Source organism: Salmo trutta, chromosome 39 (genome assembly GCF_901001165.1).
Source record: "Salmo trutta chromosome 39, fSalTru1.1, whole genome shotgun sequence".
Lineage (NCBI taxonomy): Eukaryota > Metazoa > Chordata > Actinopteri > Salmoniformes > Salmonidae > Salmo > Salmo trutta.
The window spans coordinates 12,288,504-12,303,468 of NC_042995.1; the positions used below are offsets into that span (position 1 = coordinate 12,288,504).

A 14,965-nucleotide genomic window follows, 5' to 3' on the forward strand; every position below is an offset into this window, starting at 1 on the left:
CTGCGGGAGATTCTCTGTTCAACTTCTATGCAGACGACACCATTCTGTATACATCTGGCCCTTCTTTGGACACTGTGTTAACTAACCTCCAAACGAGCTTCAATGCCATACAACACTCCTTCTGTCGCCTCCAACTGCTCTTAAACGCTAGCAAAACTAAATGCATGCTTTTCAACCGTTCACTGCCCGCACCCGCCCGCCCGACTAGCATCACTACTCTGGACGGTTCTGACCTAGAATACGTGGACAACTACAAATACCTCGGTGTCTGGCTAGACTGTAAACTCTCCTTCCAGACTCATATCAAACATCTCCAATCCAAAATCAAATCTAGAATCGACTTTCTATTTCGCAACAAAGCCTCCTTCACATACGCCGCCAAACTTACCCTCGTAAAACTGACTATCCTACCTATCCTCGACTTTGGCGATGTCATCTACAAAATAGCTTCCAATACTCTACTCAGCAAATTGGATGTAGTCTATCACAGTGCCATCCGTTTTGTTACCAAAGCCCCTTATACCACGCACCACTGCGACCTGTATGCTCTAGTCGGGCTGGCCCTCGCTACATATTCGTCGCCAGACCCACTGGCTCCAGGTCATCTATAAGTCTATGCTAGGTAAAGCTCCGCCTTATCTCAGCTCACTGGTCACGATAACAACACCCACCTGTAGCACGCGCTCCAGCAGGTGTATCTCACTGGTCATCCCCAAAGCCAACACCTCCTTTGGCCGCCTTTCCTTCCAGTTCTCCGCTGCCAGTGACTGGAACGAATTGCAAAAATCACTGAAGCTGGAGACTTACATTACTAACTTTAAACATCAGCTATCTGAGCAGCTAACCGATCGCTGCAGCTGTACATAGTCTATCTGTAAATAGCCCACCCAATCTACCTATGTCATCTCCATATTGTTTTTATTTACTTTGCTGCTCTTTTGCACACCAGTATCACTACTTACACACCATCATCTGATCATCATCATCTACTCATCTATCACACCAGTGTTAATCTGCTAAATTGTAATTACTTTGCTACTATGGCCTATTTATTGCCTTACCACCTCATGCCATTTGCACACACTGTATATAGACTTTCTTTTTTTTCTATTGTGTTATTGACTGTACGTTTGTTTATTCCATGTGTAACTCTGTGTTGTTGTTTGTGTTGCACTGCTTTGCTTTAGCTTGGCCAGGTCGCAGTGGTAAATGAGAACTTGTTCTCAACTGGTCTACCTGGTTAAATGGTCCCGTGTGGCTCAGTTGGTAGAGCATGGTGTTTACAACGCCAGGGTTGTGGGTTCAATTCCCATGGGGGACCAGTACGGGGACAAAATGTATGAAATGTATGCATTCACTACTGTAAGTCGCTCTGGATAAGAGTGTCTGCTAAGTAATGTAAGGTGACATAAAAAAATGTAAAAGACAAACATATGAAACTGTCTTTACTTATATGTGACCATTTATGGTCCTTTATTCCTACTATTTGTTCTAATATTACTGTTTTAAAACGGCCTCATCTGACTCCAAGTTGCAGTGCTGTCTATGTTATTCCATCTGCCAACAACCGAGTGAGACAGGTGATCCACGGACACGACTCCATACAACTACTTTTAAACAAGGCCCACAGGACAACCAGGTTGCGTCAAAGCATCTAGACACTAGCATCTAGACACTAGCATCATAACACTATCATCATAACACTAGCATCTAGACACTAGCATCATAACCCTAGCATCATAACACTAGCATCTAGACACTAGCATCATAACACTAGCATCTAGACACTAGCATCTAGACACTAGCATCATAACACTAGCATCTAGACACTAGCATCTAGACACTAGCATCATAACCCTAGCATCATAAACCTAGCATCATAACACTAGCATCATAACACTAGCATCTCGACACTAGCATCTAGACACTAGCATCATAACACTAGCATCTAGACACTAGCATCATAACCCTAGCATCATAACACTAGCATCTAGACACTAGCATCATAACGCTAGCATCTAGACACTAGCATCTAGACACTAGCATCTCGACACTAGCATCTAGACACTAGCATCTCGACACTAGCATCATAACACTAGCATCTAGACACTAGCATCATAACACTAGCATCTAGACACTAGCATCTAGACACTAGCATCATAACACTAGCATCATAACACTAGCATCATAACACTAGCATCTCGACACTAGCATCATAACACTAGCATCTAGACACTAGCATCATAACACTAGCATCTAGACACTAGCCTCATAACACTAGCATCTAGACACTAGCATCATAACACTAGCATCTAGACACTAGCATCTAGACACTAGCATCATAACACTAGCATCTAGACACTAGCATCATAACACTAGCATCTAGACACTAGCATCTAGACACTAGCATCATAACACTAGCATCATAACACTAGCATCTAGACACTAGCATCATAACACTAGCATCTAGACACTAGCATCTAGACACTAGCATCATAACACTAGCATCTAGACACTAGCATCATAACACTAGCATCTAGATTGACATTGTGTTATTGCTTATTTAAATGTATTCGTCAAATTTCTGAGTGTGCTTTTAATTTGCGGTGCTCAGTTGGTAGAGCATGGTCCTTGCAACGACAGAGGAGTTGGTTTGATTCCTGGGACTACCCATACGTAATAAAACCAGAAATGAATGCACCCACGACTGGAAGTCGCTTTGGATAAAAGTGTCTGCTAAATGGTATATATTATTTGATTCATTGTTGGTGAAGAAACACAGACGAGTCCAGGCAGATATACATATTAATTTATCTTCAAAAAGGAAAATTGTGTGTTAAACGTGGAATTAATCTTCAGAGAGTTCGTTTTAAAGGGAGACTCAGCTACATGACATCATCGTACACCGCGGGTCAACTTCCTGTTTAGAGACATCATCAACAACAAAATTCAAATCTGTCACTGGCTCTTCCCAATATGGGCATGTGTCAATGAACAATGAAAATTGTCTGTAAGCAGGAAGTTGCCCTTCTGTGTATGATGATGTCAGTTTTCAGAGTCCACCTTTAATAGAAAAAATATATATATTATAGAATTAGTGAATTCAATATTAAAGTTATCTTCATTGCCAGACTCCAGGCAGCAGTGTCTTTGTGTGAGTGTGACTACATAGCAGTGAACATCAACTTTGAGTGGTCTTTTCCAGTAAATCAACACGTGAACAGATCGATGTCCATTTTCCCATCAACTCTCTAACAAAGAATCACAAAAGGATGAGAAGTGAGGAAGGCTAAGATGTGAAGACTATGGCTTTGTCGAAAATGGCATCCTATTCCCTAGATAGCGCACTACTTTTGACCAGACCCATATGGGTCATGGTCAAAAGTAGTGCACTATATAGGGAATACAATGCAATTTGGGACGCACCCTATGAGAAAAGTGGAAAGTGCATTGTGTGAAAACAGTAAAATCTCTTTTATCAATACTAGTCTAAATTATCAACAGTGTCATGATCAACATCTTTTAGTAAGTGTACAGCATCTCTGTTTTGAAGGACTGAAGGGTAAGGGCTAAGTGAAACATCATAGAATTGGACAAACAGATGCCCTCGTTGGCGAAAATGTTTGTGTGTTTGTATTGTTTTAGCCAGGATTATATATAATGCATCCGGATATCCCCTTACAATATTTCTTTTTTAAATCACATGCAAAACTGCAAATTTGACATGTGTTTTTTTTCCTAAGGGTCAGAGAGGTCAACAAGGGACATACTGCTCCTTTATACTCTGAAAGAAAAGAACATCTTTGAGCTTTAGTCATTGAATGTAATGTAATTAGAGACTCCAGAAGTAAAGCAAACCTACAATGAAAACACATATAGCTCTCATATCAGTCACCTCGTTCACATGATCAGGTTTCAGGCAGAGGAGAGAGAGAGAAACACCAGTGTGTTGCTGTTTCAGTCTATCTTCTCCCATCATCTGTAGTAATCTCCCATAGTCAAACCCAGCATCTCCTCCACTGTATGGGTTACCAGATGACCAGACCTCCACACCGCTGCACCAGACAAGGGTCCGTATGTGGTTCTGTCCCGATCAGGAGGCTCCGTCTGTGGGTTCAGTGTGTGGCTCTCTCCCCTGGATGGGTGATACTCTGGATCTCTTTCCCCTGGGAGAAGGAGTGTTTGTATGAGTACGTGTGTGACGTCAGTGTGTGTGTGTGTGTCCATGTGCGTCAAACCGGTGTGCTGTAGGGGCGTCTGTTACTGCAGGGTGTGTTAGGGTAGGTGTCAACGGGGCTATAGTAGCTCAAAGGGGATTGGCAGGGCTGGGTCAAAAAGAAGGGGGCCTGTAGCGTGTCTGACAGGGGCAGTGATTGACACTCTCCGGGGTTGTCATAGTGATACGTATGGAATCCCAGCCGCTCGGTTCCGTTGTGCAGCTCGTCACTAAGTCCCGGGCGTAGCCAGAAGGGGGAGCAGTTGGGGCAGTAGCTGGGGGGAGGGCCCACCTGAAACACACACAATCACCATAGAAATAGAATGAGTCATTCGAATTCTATGTATGGATCAACTGCCTACTGTAGCTCTAGGTTTAGGTCTAGGGTTTTGTGTTAGTGCTGTACTCTAACCTCCAGGGGCTCCAGGCAGAGAGGGGTGACAGCCAGGCTGTCCATCCCAGGGGCGCTGCACGCATTGCAGGCAAAGTGAGCCTGAACATCCCCTTGAGCATCCCCTTCTCCTCCTCCCGTTCCGTCACCTCCTCCAGCCAGGGAAGCCAAGTCCACCTCCGACTCATTTCTCTTACAGCAGTAGTACTGGAATTAGTGAAGGGGGGGAGGTTTTGTTGCAATCAGTTATTGTTCATGAAAGACTGTGCAGATAAAACATACACGGGCGCACGCACTCGCACGCACACACACACACACACACACACACACACACACACACACACACACACACACACACACACACAGGTTACCTGGAGCCTGCAGTAGCACAGCACTGCTACAATACAGAGCAGGATGACTGTGGCGAGAAGTCCTCCACTTATTACTACTGTTCCTGCTGACATTAAACTGGTTAGAACTCTCCATCAAACCCTGGAGAAAGAGAGAGGGTGAGAGAGAGAGAGAGAGAGAGAGAGAGAGAAAAGGGGGAACTATAGTAGGTAGTTATCCTGTTATGGCTAGGGGGCAGTATTTTCACGGCCGGATAAAAAACGTACCCGATTTAATCTGATTATTACTCCTGCCCAGAAACTAGAATATGCATATAATTATTGGCTTTGGATAGAAAACACCCTAAAGTTTCTAAAACTGTTTGAATGGTGTCTGTGAGTATAACAGAACTCATATGGCAGGCAAAAACCTGAGAAGATTCCAAACAGGAAGTACCCTCTCTGACCATTCCTTGAGCTTCTTGGCTCTGTTTAAAGAAAATTTAGGATCTTTGCTGTAACGTGACACTTCCTACGGCTCCCATAGGCTCTCAGAACCCGGGAAAAAGCTGAATGATGTAATTCCAGCCGCTGGCTGAAAAACTTTAGCGCGTTTGGATGGTGGTCGATCAGAGGGCCATCAGACTGAGGCTTGTGCACAAGGGGATCCCATGCTTTTACTTTCTCTCTCTTTGAACGTAAACACGCTTTCCCGGTCGGAATATTAACGCTTTTTTACGAGAAAAATGGCATAAAATTTATTTTAAACAGCGGTTGACATGCTTCGAAGTACGCTAATGGAATATTTAGAATTTTTTGTCACGAAACGCGTCGGGCGCGTAACCCTTATTTACCCTTTCGGATAGTGTCTTGAACGCACGAACAAAACGCCGCTGTTTGGATATAACTATGGATTATTTGGGACCAAACCAACATTTGTTATTGAAGTAGAAGTCCTGGGAGTGCATTCTGATGTAGAACAGCAAAGGTAATAACATTTTTCTTATAGTAAATCTGACTTTGGTGAGTGCTAAACTCACTGTGATGCCGAGCTATCTACTTAGAATATTGCAAAATGTGCTTTCACCGAAAAGCTGTTAAAATCGGACATAGCGAGTGCATAGAGGAGTTCTGTATCTATAATTCTTAAAATAATTGTTATGTTTTTTGTGAACGTTTATCGTGAGTAATTTAGTAAATTCACCGGAAGTTTGCGGGGGGTATGCTAATTCTGAACGTCACATGCTAATGTAAAAAGCTGGTTTTTGATATAAATATGAACTTGATTGAACAAAACATGCATGTATTGTATAACATAATGTCCTAGGGTTGTCATCTGATGAAGATCATCAAAGGTTAGTGCTGCATTTAGCTGTGGTTTGGATTTATGTGACATTATATGCTACCTTGAAAAATGGGTGTCTGATTATTTCTGGCTGGGTACTCTGCTGACATAATCTAATGTTTTGCTTTCGTTGTAAAGCCTTTTTGAAATTGGACAGTGTGGTTAGATAAAGGAGAGTCTTGTCTTTAAAATGGTGTAAAATAGTGATATGTTTGAAAAATTGAAGTTTTTGTATTTTTGAGGAATTTGTAATTCGCGCCACGCCCATCATTGGCTATTGGAGCAGGTGTTCCGCTAGCGGAACGTCTAGATGTAAGAGGTTATACTCTATGTTCCTAACTATAACTTGACAGCACATTCAAGGAGTGTAATACTTACGTTCAGCAATGGGTTCTATACCTGCAAGGACAAAGACAATCAAAGGACCTAAATTAGTTTGGTTGGGATAGAACCATGATCTAAATGAACTAAGGCCAGGGCCCGTGTCTACCATGTGCCTCAGGATAGGATAGCTGATCTAGGATCTGTCCATACAATCTTATTCATCACGAAATAAAATGTTAAACTGATCCTAGATCAGCACTCCTCCAAGACGCTTTTTTGTGGATACAGGCCCAGAACTCACATCAGGAGGCAGGTAGAGGTAGAGGGGGAGGAGGCAGAGAAGGGGGCGGAGGGTCCTGCGAGGCCTCAAAACCTCTTCTGGTTGGATCTCCCGCAGAAAGATTAGTTAGAAGATAAAACATGGATCTCTTCATCCATTATATCTTTATCGGTCTCCTATCAGCAGGTGAGAGAGAGAGAGAGAGAAAGGGGCATTCCACAAATCTGTGTGGTGCGTGAATCTGTGTCCATCAGACAGCTCCTCCTCTATGTCACCACTGCTCTAAATTATATACAGCATGGGCAGGTTGATGCCGTTAAAAGCAATGTGAAATGTCCATCTCTCGCTCTCTGCCTTTCTCTCTTCCCCCCTCTCTCTCTCTCCTTCTCCCAACCTTCTACCTCTCTCTACTCCTCCTCTTCTCCTCACCTCCTTCTCTCTCTATGGACCATGTCCAAGCAGTTCATCACATAACAGGGGCTGTTTACAATGGCGAGAGAGGAAAGGAAGAGGCAGAGAGTTAAGCCTGGAATAAAACATAGGGTTGAAGATTCACCCCTCTATCTTTTCTGACCATCACAGCACACACTGTGTCAGAAAATGCTATGGGATTGAAGACACACACACACTCCTGTAGTGTATGACCTAAAAGGAACCGGTGGTCCCAGGAGTGATCTGCCAAAAACTCCATTAACTATTAACCAGGAGGAAAGAGAGAGACAATGGAGACACTATATTACCTAAGTAAAATAGTCTACAGAGAATTCAGGAGAGGAGAGGAGAGGAGAGGAGAGGAGAGGAGAGGAGAGGAGGAGTGAAGAGAGGAGAGGAGGAGTGAAGAGAGGAGAGGAGGAGTGAAGAGAGGAGAAGTGAAGAGAGGAGAAGTGAGGAGAGGAGAAGTGAAGAGAGAAGGGGAGAAGTGAAGAGAGGAGAAGTGAAGAGAGGAGCAGAGAGGAGAGGAGAAGTGAAGAGAGAAGGGGAGAAGTGAAGAGAGAAGGGGAGAAGTGAAGAGAGAAGGGGAGAAGTGAAGAGAAGTGAAGAGAGGAGAAGTGAGGAGAGGAGAAGTGAAGAGAGAAGGGGAGAAGTGAAGAGAGAAGGGGAGAAGTGAAGAGAGAAGGGGAGAAGTGAAGAGAGGAGAAGTGAAGAGAGGAGAAGTGAGGAGAGGAGAAGTGAAGAGAGAAGGGGAGAAGTGAAGAGAGAAGGGGAGAAGTGAAGAGAGGAGAAGTGAAGAGAGGAGAAGTGAGGAGAGGAGAAGTGAAGAGAGAAGGGGAGAAGTGAAGAGAGAAGGGGAGAAGTGAAGAGAGGAGAAGTGAAGAGAGGAGAAGTGAAGAGAGGAGAAGTGAAGAGAGGAGAAGTGAGGAGAGGAGAAGTGAAGAGAGAAGGGGAGAAGTGAAGAGAGAAGAAGTGAAGAGAGGAGAAGTGAGGAGAGGAGAAGTGAAGAGAGAAGGGGAGAAGTGAAGAGAGGAGAAGTGAAGAGAGGAGAAGTGAAGAGAGGAGAAGTGAAGAGAGGAGAAGTGAAGAGAGGAGAAGTGAAGAGAGGAGAAGTGAGGAGAGGAGAAGTGAAGAGAGGAGAAGATGGGAGAGGAGAAGTGAGGAGAGGAGAAGTGAAGAGAGGAGAAGTGAAGAGAGGAGAAGTGAGGAGAGGAGAAGTGAAGAGAGGAGAAGTGAGGAGAGGAGAAGTGAAGAGAGAAGGGGAGAAGTGAAGAGAGAAGGGGAGAAGTGAAGAGAGGAGAAGTGAAGAGAGGAGCAGAGAGAAGAGAAGATAGGAGAATAGAGGAGAAGATATGAGAAGAGAGGAGAAGAGAGAAGAGACGAGAAGAGAAGAGAGGAGAAAAGAGGAGAAGAGACTTGCAATATCGTAGTAGATCCTCAATATATCTTCTTTTAAATATAATGATATTAATATTTCGTTGTAGTGTGTGTGTGTGTGTGTGTGTGTGTGTGTGTGTGTGTGTGTGTGTGTGTGTGTGTGTGGCTTCTAACTTTTCACAGGAAGAAATCTCGGTGAGCCTACAATTTTAAAGCCCTGGACGTTCAATTATTCAAAAATCTTTCCTGCAACAATATTTTTCCATCAGGGGACAATTTAGCCAGGTAGTCAAGGCGAGACTCTCCCTCTCCTCTCTGCTCTCTCCCTCTCTTCTCACCTCTTCTGAAAGCACTCTTCTCTCCGTGTAAATAGAGATACACACTCATTCCTAATCTCTCTGTGTGCGCGTGTGCGTGTGTGTGTGTGTGTCTAGGACAGCCACACCACTTGCAAAAATGAACAATGGCAGAAGAGGAGGAGGAGTGGAGAGAGAAAAGTCTACAGGGAATTCAGTCATACCTGGTCTTCTGTGGCTGCCAATAGACTGTAACTATATGTCCCAGTGTTTGGAGTTTATACTTTATTGCATTAAAGGTGCTATATGCAACAATTTAGTGATATGAATACAACTGAGAAATACCTGAACTATCTCAGTACATCTTAACTAGTCATAATCCAAAAACATCCGTTGCAGAGTCATGGTGTTCTACTGTTTATGTTGTCTACCTGACGGAGATCTTTGGGTTGAAAAGTTGCACTGAACAGAAGTCGATCTATTCAACACTGGGTATCTATTCAACACTGGGGTATCTATTCAACACTGGGGTATCTATTCAACACTGGGGTATCTACTCAACACTGGGGTATCTACTCAACACTGGGGTATCTACTCAACACTGGGTATCTATTCAACACTGGGTATCTATTCAACACTGGGGTATCTATTCAACACCGGGTATCTATTCAACACCGGGTATCTATTCAACACCGGGTATCTACTCAACACCGGGTATCTATTCAACACTGGGGTATCTACTCAACACTGGGTATCTATTCAACACTGGGTATCTATTCAACACTGGGGTATCTATTCAACACTGGGGTATCTACTCAACACTGGGGTATCTACTCAACACTGGGGTATCTATTCAACACTGGGTATCTACTCAACACTGGGGTATCTACTCAACACTGGGGTATCTATTCAACACTGGGTATCTATTCAACACTGGGGTATCTATTCAACACGGGGTATCTATTCAACACTGGGGTATCTATTCAACACGGGGTATCTATTCAACACTGGGGTATCTACTCAACACTGGGGTATCTACTCAACACTGGGGTATCTACTCAACACTGGGGTATCTATTCAACACTGGGGTATCTACTCAACACTGGGGTATCTACTCAACACTGGGGTATCTATTCAACACTGGGGTATCTATTCAACACTGGGGTATCTACTCAACACTGGGGTATCTACTCAACACTGGGGTATCTATTCAACACTGGGGTATCTACTCAACACTGGGGTATCTATTCAACACTGGGGTATCTATTCAACACTGGGGTATCTACTCAACACTGGGGTATCTACTCAACACTGGGGTATCTATTCAACACTAGGGTATCTACTCAACACTAGGGTATCTACTCAACACTAGGGTATCTACTCAACACTAGGGTATCTACTCAACACTGGGTATCTACTCAACACTGGGTATCTACTCAACACTAGGGTATCTACTCAACACTAGGGTATCTACTCAACACTAGGGTATCTACTCAACACTGGGTATCTACTCAACACTAGGGTATCTATTCAACACTAGGGTATCTACTCAACACTAGGGTATCTACTCAACACTAGGGTATCTACTCAACACTGGGTATCTACTCAACACTAGGGTATCTACTCAACACTAGGGTATCTACTCAACACTAGGGTATCTATTCAACACTAGGGTATCTATTCATGACTTTTGTTTTTGAAACCTGCACCTGAAAGTCACTGGAAGTGTATACACTGATTTTGAACTGTTTTCAACATTACACACACGGACGCACGCACGCACGCACGCACGCACGCACGCACGCACGCACGCACGCACGCACGCACGCACGCACACACACACACACACACACACACACACACACAGAGAGAGAGAGATCTCACCTGTGTAAATCAGCACCAGGAGGATGCATCCTGTAGGTCAGGAGTGGACAGCACCTAACAGTCCCCTGGGAAGAGAGACATGACATCATCAGCACAGCACAGGTCAATGTAAACACTGTCACAATGGTTGAGACATGAGCACAAACATGCTGGAACACTAACTTACTGGTCTTCAACAGTCTTGCAACTTTGCCTTTCAATTAAGGCAAAACAGTGTTTCTGTGCGTTCTTCCCTTCCTATAACATGAATTGTACCCCACGCACAATGCCATTATGTAGATGTAATAGTTCCCTGGAAATAGATCTACACTACCTTTAAACTGATAGCACTTTTGATGCCAGGGTATTGTTAAACATAACATCGGCTACAGTGACATAGGAAAGGCGTTATAGCAACTAGTAATAGTGATATTAATAGTGTAATCACACACCGCGGGAAACACAGGACCAATTATTGTATTTAAAAAACCGTACCTGTCAGATAAGCCCGTATCCTGGTATTTCACAAACCTGTGATTGGGATATTCACTAAAACACTTTCGGTGTGATGGTCAATGGTGCACTAACTAGCCTACTGTATTACACCGTTGCCCGATGCTTTACTTCGACAGCACAAATCCTTTGCCCTGTTCTCTCCAGCAGCTTGTAGTCAATCCGCGCTATAACCGAACTCTCATGTTATCCTACTTTTCCGTTGTCCCTTGTTTCCACACTCTCACCTGTACTGAGACGGCGTGAGAAATAACCCAGCTGACATCTCATGGCATGTCCCAGATGGTGTCCGTAGGGGCACAGCGACATCGATACGGGCAGAGATTGTGTGTGGTCGGCGAGGCTTTATCCATCACACCGCTGAGACTGGGGGACTGGGGAGAATGGATACTGTTACGCGTAGTGCTACTCCCTCCGACAAAACGCAACAGCCTGCGATATGCGATATGTTACTTGTATGGGTATCTAACAGCGCCCTGGGTGGATTCTGCTGATGTAGGATCAGATTACCAAACCTCTCATTTTAACTTTAAACCGCTCATTCTAACTTCAAACTGGCCTCAGATCAGCTTCCAGGGACAAGCACATCTATCCTACACCAGAGGATGGGGGGTTAAAGCCGGCTATGGAAAACGTTCAATCATAAACAAGGCTTACGTCACTGACCTGAAAAGTAAATATTAAGAAAACGTCTGTTGGACTACCATCCATTGGCACCCACGACCCAAACATATTAGGTTAGTAAGGTATGTTATTAAAGTGTTAGAAAGACAGTCAACGATAACTTTCAATTCGAAATGTCTAACTGCGTGCACGAGTTCTCTAGTCCTAGACCTTATCCACAGAAATGTGGGCAATGTCCCTCAGAACGTTGGGGAGAAAAAAAATCCCAAATGCTTGCCTGGGCTGGGGAGGTAGACCAACAGTAGTAGGCCTATCTATGCTTTTTGTGTTACGTGATTTTAGACAGTCAGTGCAAAGGGTAAAATAGCAGCTTCAACTTGCATTTGTTTTGACTTTATTAGGCAGCGGAGGTCACAGTGTTGCCAACTCCTCAGTAAGGAAAGTAGCTATTGGCTGTCCTAAAAGTCGCTACATGACGCCATCACCTAATTTGCATAATTGGCCATGTGCATGTAATTGTGATGGACGCTGTAGGAGAGGAATAACGTCGTGGGAGAGACAAAAATTGAGTAAAAAACACCCTAAATATGTTTAGAATTACAAATGAACTTTCTTCTGTCGATTCTTGTTTTTTTTATGTCACAATTCCAACCCTCCTCCTTTATCCGGGCTTGGGACCGGCAAAAGTGACCCAAAAGAGACACTCTGGCGGAGTTACTTTGTTTTTTATTTACATTTAATTTTTTTGTTTTTTAGTTTAGTTTTCTTAATTTGGTTTGGTTTTTAACCTTATGGTCCACTTAGGAGTGGCCAAAAGTTTTGAGAATGACACAAATATTAATTTTCAAAGTCTGCTGCCTTAGTTTGTATGATGGCAATTTGCATATACTCCAGAATGTTATGAAGAGTGATCAGATGAATTGCAATTAATTGCAAAGTCCCTCTTTGCCATGCAAATTAACTGAATCCCCGAAAAACATTTCCACTGCATTTCAGCCCTGCCACAAAAGGACCAGCTGACATCATGTCAGTGATTCTCTCATTAACACAGGTGTGAGTGCTGACGAGGACAAGGCTGGAGATCACTCTGTCATGCTGATTGAGTTCGAATAACAGACTGGAAGCTTCAAAAGGAGGGTGGTGCTTGGAATCATTGTTCTTCCTCTTCCTGTCAACCATGGTTACTGACAGACTGATATTCTGCAAAAGGTACAGGGATTGGACTGCTGAGGACTGGGGTAAAGTCATTTTCTCTGATGAATCCCCTTTCCGATTGTTTGAGGCATCCGGAAAAAAAGCTTGTGCGGAGAAGAAAAGGTGAGCGCTACCATCAGTCCTGTGTCATGCCAGCAGTAAAGCATCCTGAGACCATTCATGTGTGGGGTTGCTTCTCAGCCAAGGGAGTGGGCTCACTCACAATTTTGCCTAAGAACACAGACATGAATAAAGAATGGTACCAACACATCCTCCGAGAGCAACTTCTCCCAACCATCCAGGAACAGTTTGGTGACGAACAATGCCTTTTCCAGCATGATGGAGCACCTTGCCATAAGGCAAAAGTGATAACTAAGTGGCTCGGGGAACAAAACATCAATATTTTGGGTCCATGGCCAGGAAACTCCCCAGACCTTAATCCCATTGAGAACTTGTGGTCAATCCTCAAGAGGCGGGTGGACAAACAAAACCCCACAAATTCTGACAAACTCCAAGCATTGATTATGCAAGAATGGGCTGTCATTAGTCAGGATGTGGCCCAGAACTTAATTGACAGCATGCCAGGGCAGATTGCAGAGGTCTTGAAAAAGAAGGGTCAACACTGCAAATATTGACTCTAAGGCAACTTCATGTAATTGTTAATAAAAGCCTTTGACACTTATGAAATTGTCACGACTTCCGCCGAAGTTCGGGCGGCGTTCGGCGGTCTTCAAGGCATCATCGATCTACTTTTCGTTTTCCATTTGTTTTGTCTTCCCACACACCTGGTTTCAATTCCATCATTACATGTTGTGTATTTAACCCTCTGTTCCCCCCATGTCCAGAATTGTTTATTGTAAGTGCTTGTGCACATTATGTCTGGTGTGCAACGGGTTTTGTACCCATTTATTGATTGTTCTGTTTCCGGTGGTTTTTATTATTAAACTGCGCCGTTGTAAATACAGCTTTTGCTCTCCTGCGCCTGACTTCTATGCCGCCAGTACGCACCCCTTACAGAAATGCTTGTAACTATACTTCAGTATTCCATAGTAACATCTGATAAAAATATCTAAAGACACTGAAGCAGCAAACGTTGAAAATTAATATTTGTGTCATTCTCAAAACTTTTGGCCACGACTGTAAAACATTAACATTTTTAACCATAACATTTTTTAAAAATGTTGTATACAATTTACATTAACAATCTAAATGGACCAAAAAGAGACAATAGAAAAAACTGTCAATGGCAATGTGATAAAATTATGGTAACTAGTCTGCCCTAATTCAAGTAAAAAAAAAAATATTTATGTAAGCCAAGGCGGGATCAGCCAGCGGCGGCTTCCCGCATGCGCGATTCATTTGCAGTCTGGACGCGGAGTGGTGAACATCTCCTGCTCTGACTGCAGCTGGTCGGGACGCTGCGGAGGACTGGGCCGCTTGTGAGTGCTTTGGGACGGGGGTGGGACCAGTGATGCCAACTTAGCAATTTTGTTGCTAGACTTAGCAACTTTTCAGACTACCCTGGCAACAAGACTACTTTTCAGACTACCCTTTTCAAACAGCACCTAGCAACAAATGTAGCTACTTTAAAAAATGTATTTGGAACTTTTAGCAACTTTTGAAAAGTGACTCAAACGCTAAAATGCACGCATTTTCCCTCTAAATGACACAAAAACGATTTGCTCTATCACACTCAGTCACAACACAAGTGCCTGGCTGCAAAAGTGCATTGTGAGTGACGCCAGCAGCAATTTCAGTAAATTGCAAATCATTGTTAGCTG

General features: G+C 43.6%; 1 protein-coding gene across 3 annotated transcripts; it reads right to left on the minus strand.

The window, feature by feature from the left end:
- Positions 1 to 2,793: 2,793 nt before the first annotated feature.
- Positions 2,794 to 11,970, minus strand: LOC115179656 (protein FAM163A-like). 3 transcript variants are annotated; one of them, XM_029741309.1, is made up of 6 exons: positions 11,594 to 11,970; positions 10,875 to 10,939; positions 6,660 to 6,680; positions 4,979 to 5,099; positions 4,629 to 4,814; positions 2,794 to 4,508 (listed from the first exon to the last, which is right to left on the minus strand). In XM_029741309.1, exons 4-6 carry the CDS (start codon positions 5,069 to 5,071, stop codon positions 4,233 to 4,235), a joined length of 555 nt encoding a protein of 184 aa, XP_029597169.1. In that variant the 5' UTR covers positions 5,072 to 5,099; positions 6,660 to 6,680; positions 10,875 to 10,939; positions 11,594 to 11,970; the 3' UTR covers positions 2,794 to 4,232. The 3 variants fall into 3 exon arrangements, with proteins under 3 accessions (XP_029597169.1, XP_029597167.1, XP_029597166.1); XM_029741307.1 differs by lacking the exon at positions 11,594 to 11,970 and adding an exon at positions 11,349 to 11,461; XM_029741306.1 differs by lacking the exons at positions 10,875 to 10,939; positions 11,594 to 11,970 and adding an exon at positions 6,907 to 6,997.
- Positions 11,971 to 14,965: the final 2,995 nt, after the last annotated feature.

What these genes read in the sequence shown, in the direction of transcription:
- LOC115179656 (XM_029741309.1), bottom strand. Translation starts at nt 5,071, where the DNA reads ATGTCAGCAGGAACAGTAGTAATAAGTGGAGGACTTCTCGCCACAGTC. An exon ending in TGTGCTACTGCAGGCTCCAG is followed by an intron (nt 4,815 to 4,978) that starts GTAACCTGTGTG and finishes CACTAATTCCAG; the next exon opens with TACTACTGCTGTAAGAGAAA. An exon ending in TCTGCCTGGAGCCCCTGGAG is followed by an intron (nt 4,509 to 4,628) that starts GTTAGAGTACAG and finishes TGTGTGTTTCAG; the next exon opens with GTGGGCCCTCCCCCCAGCTA.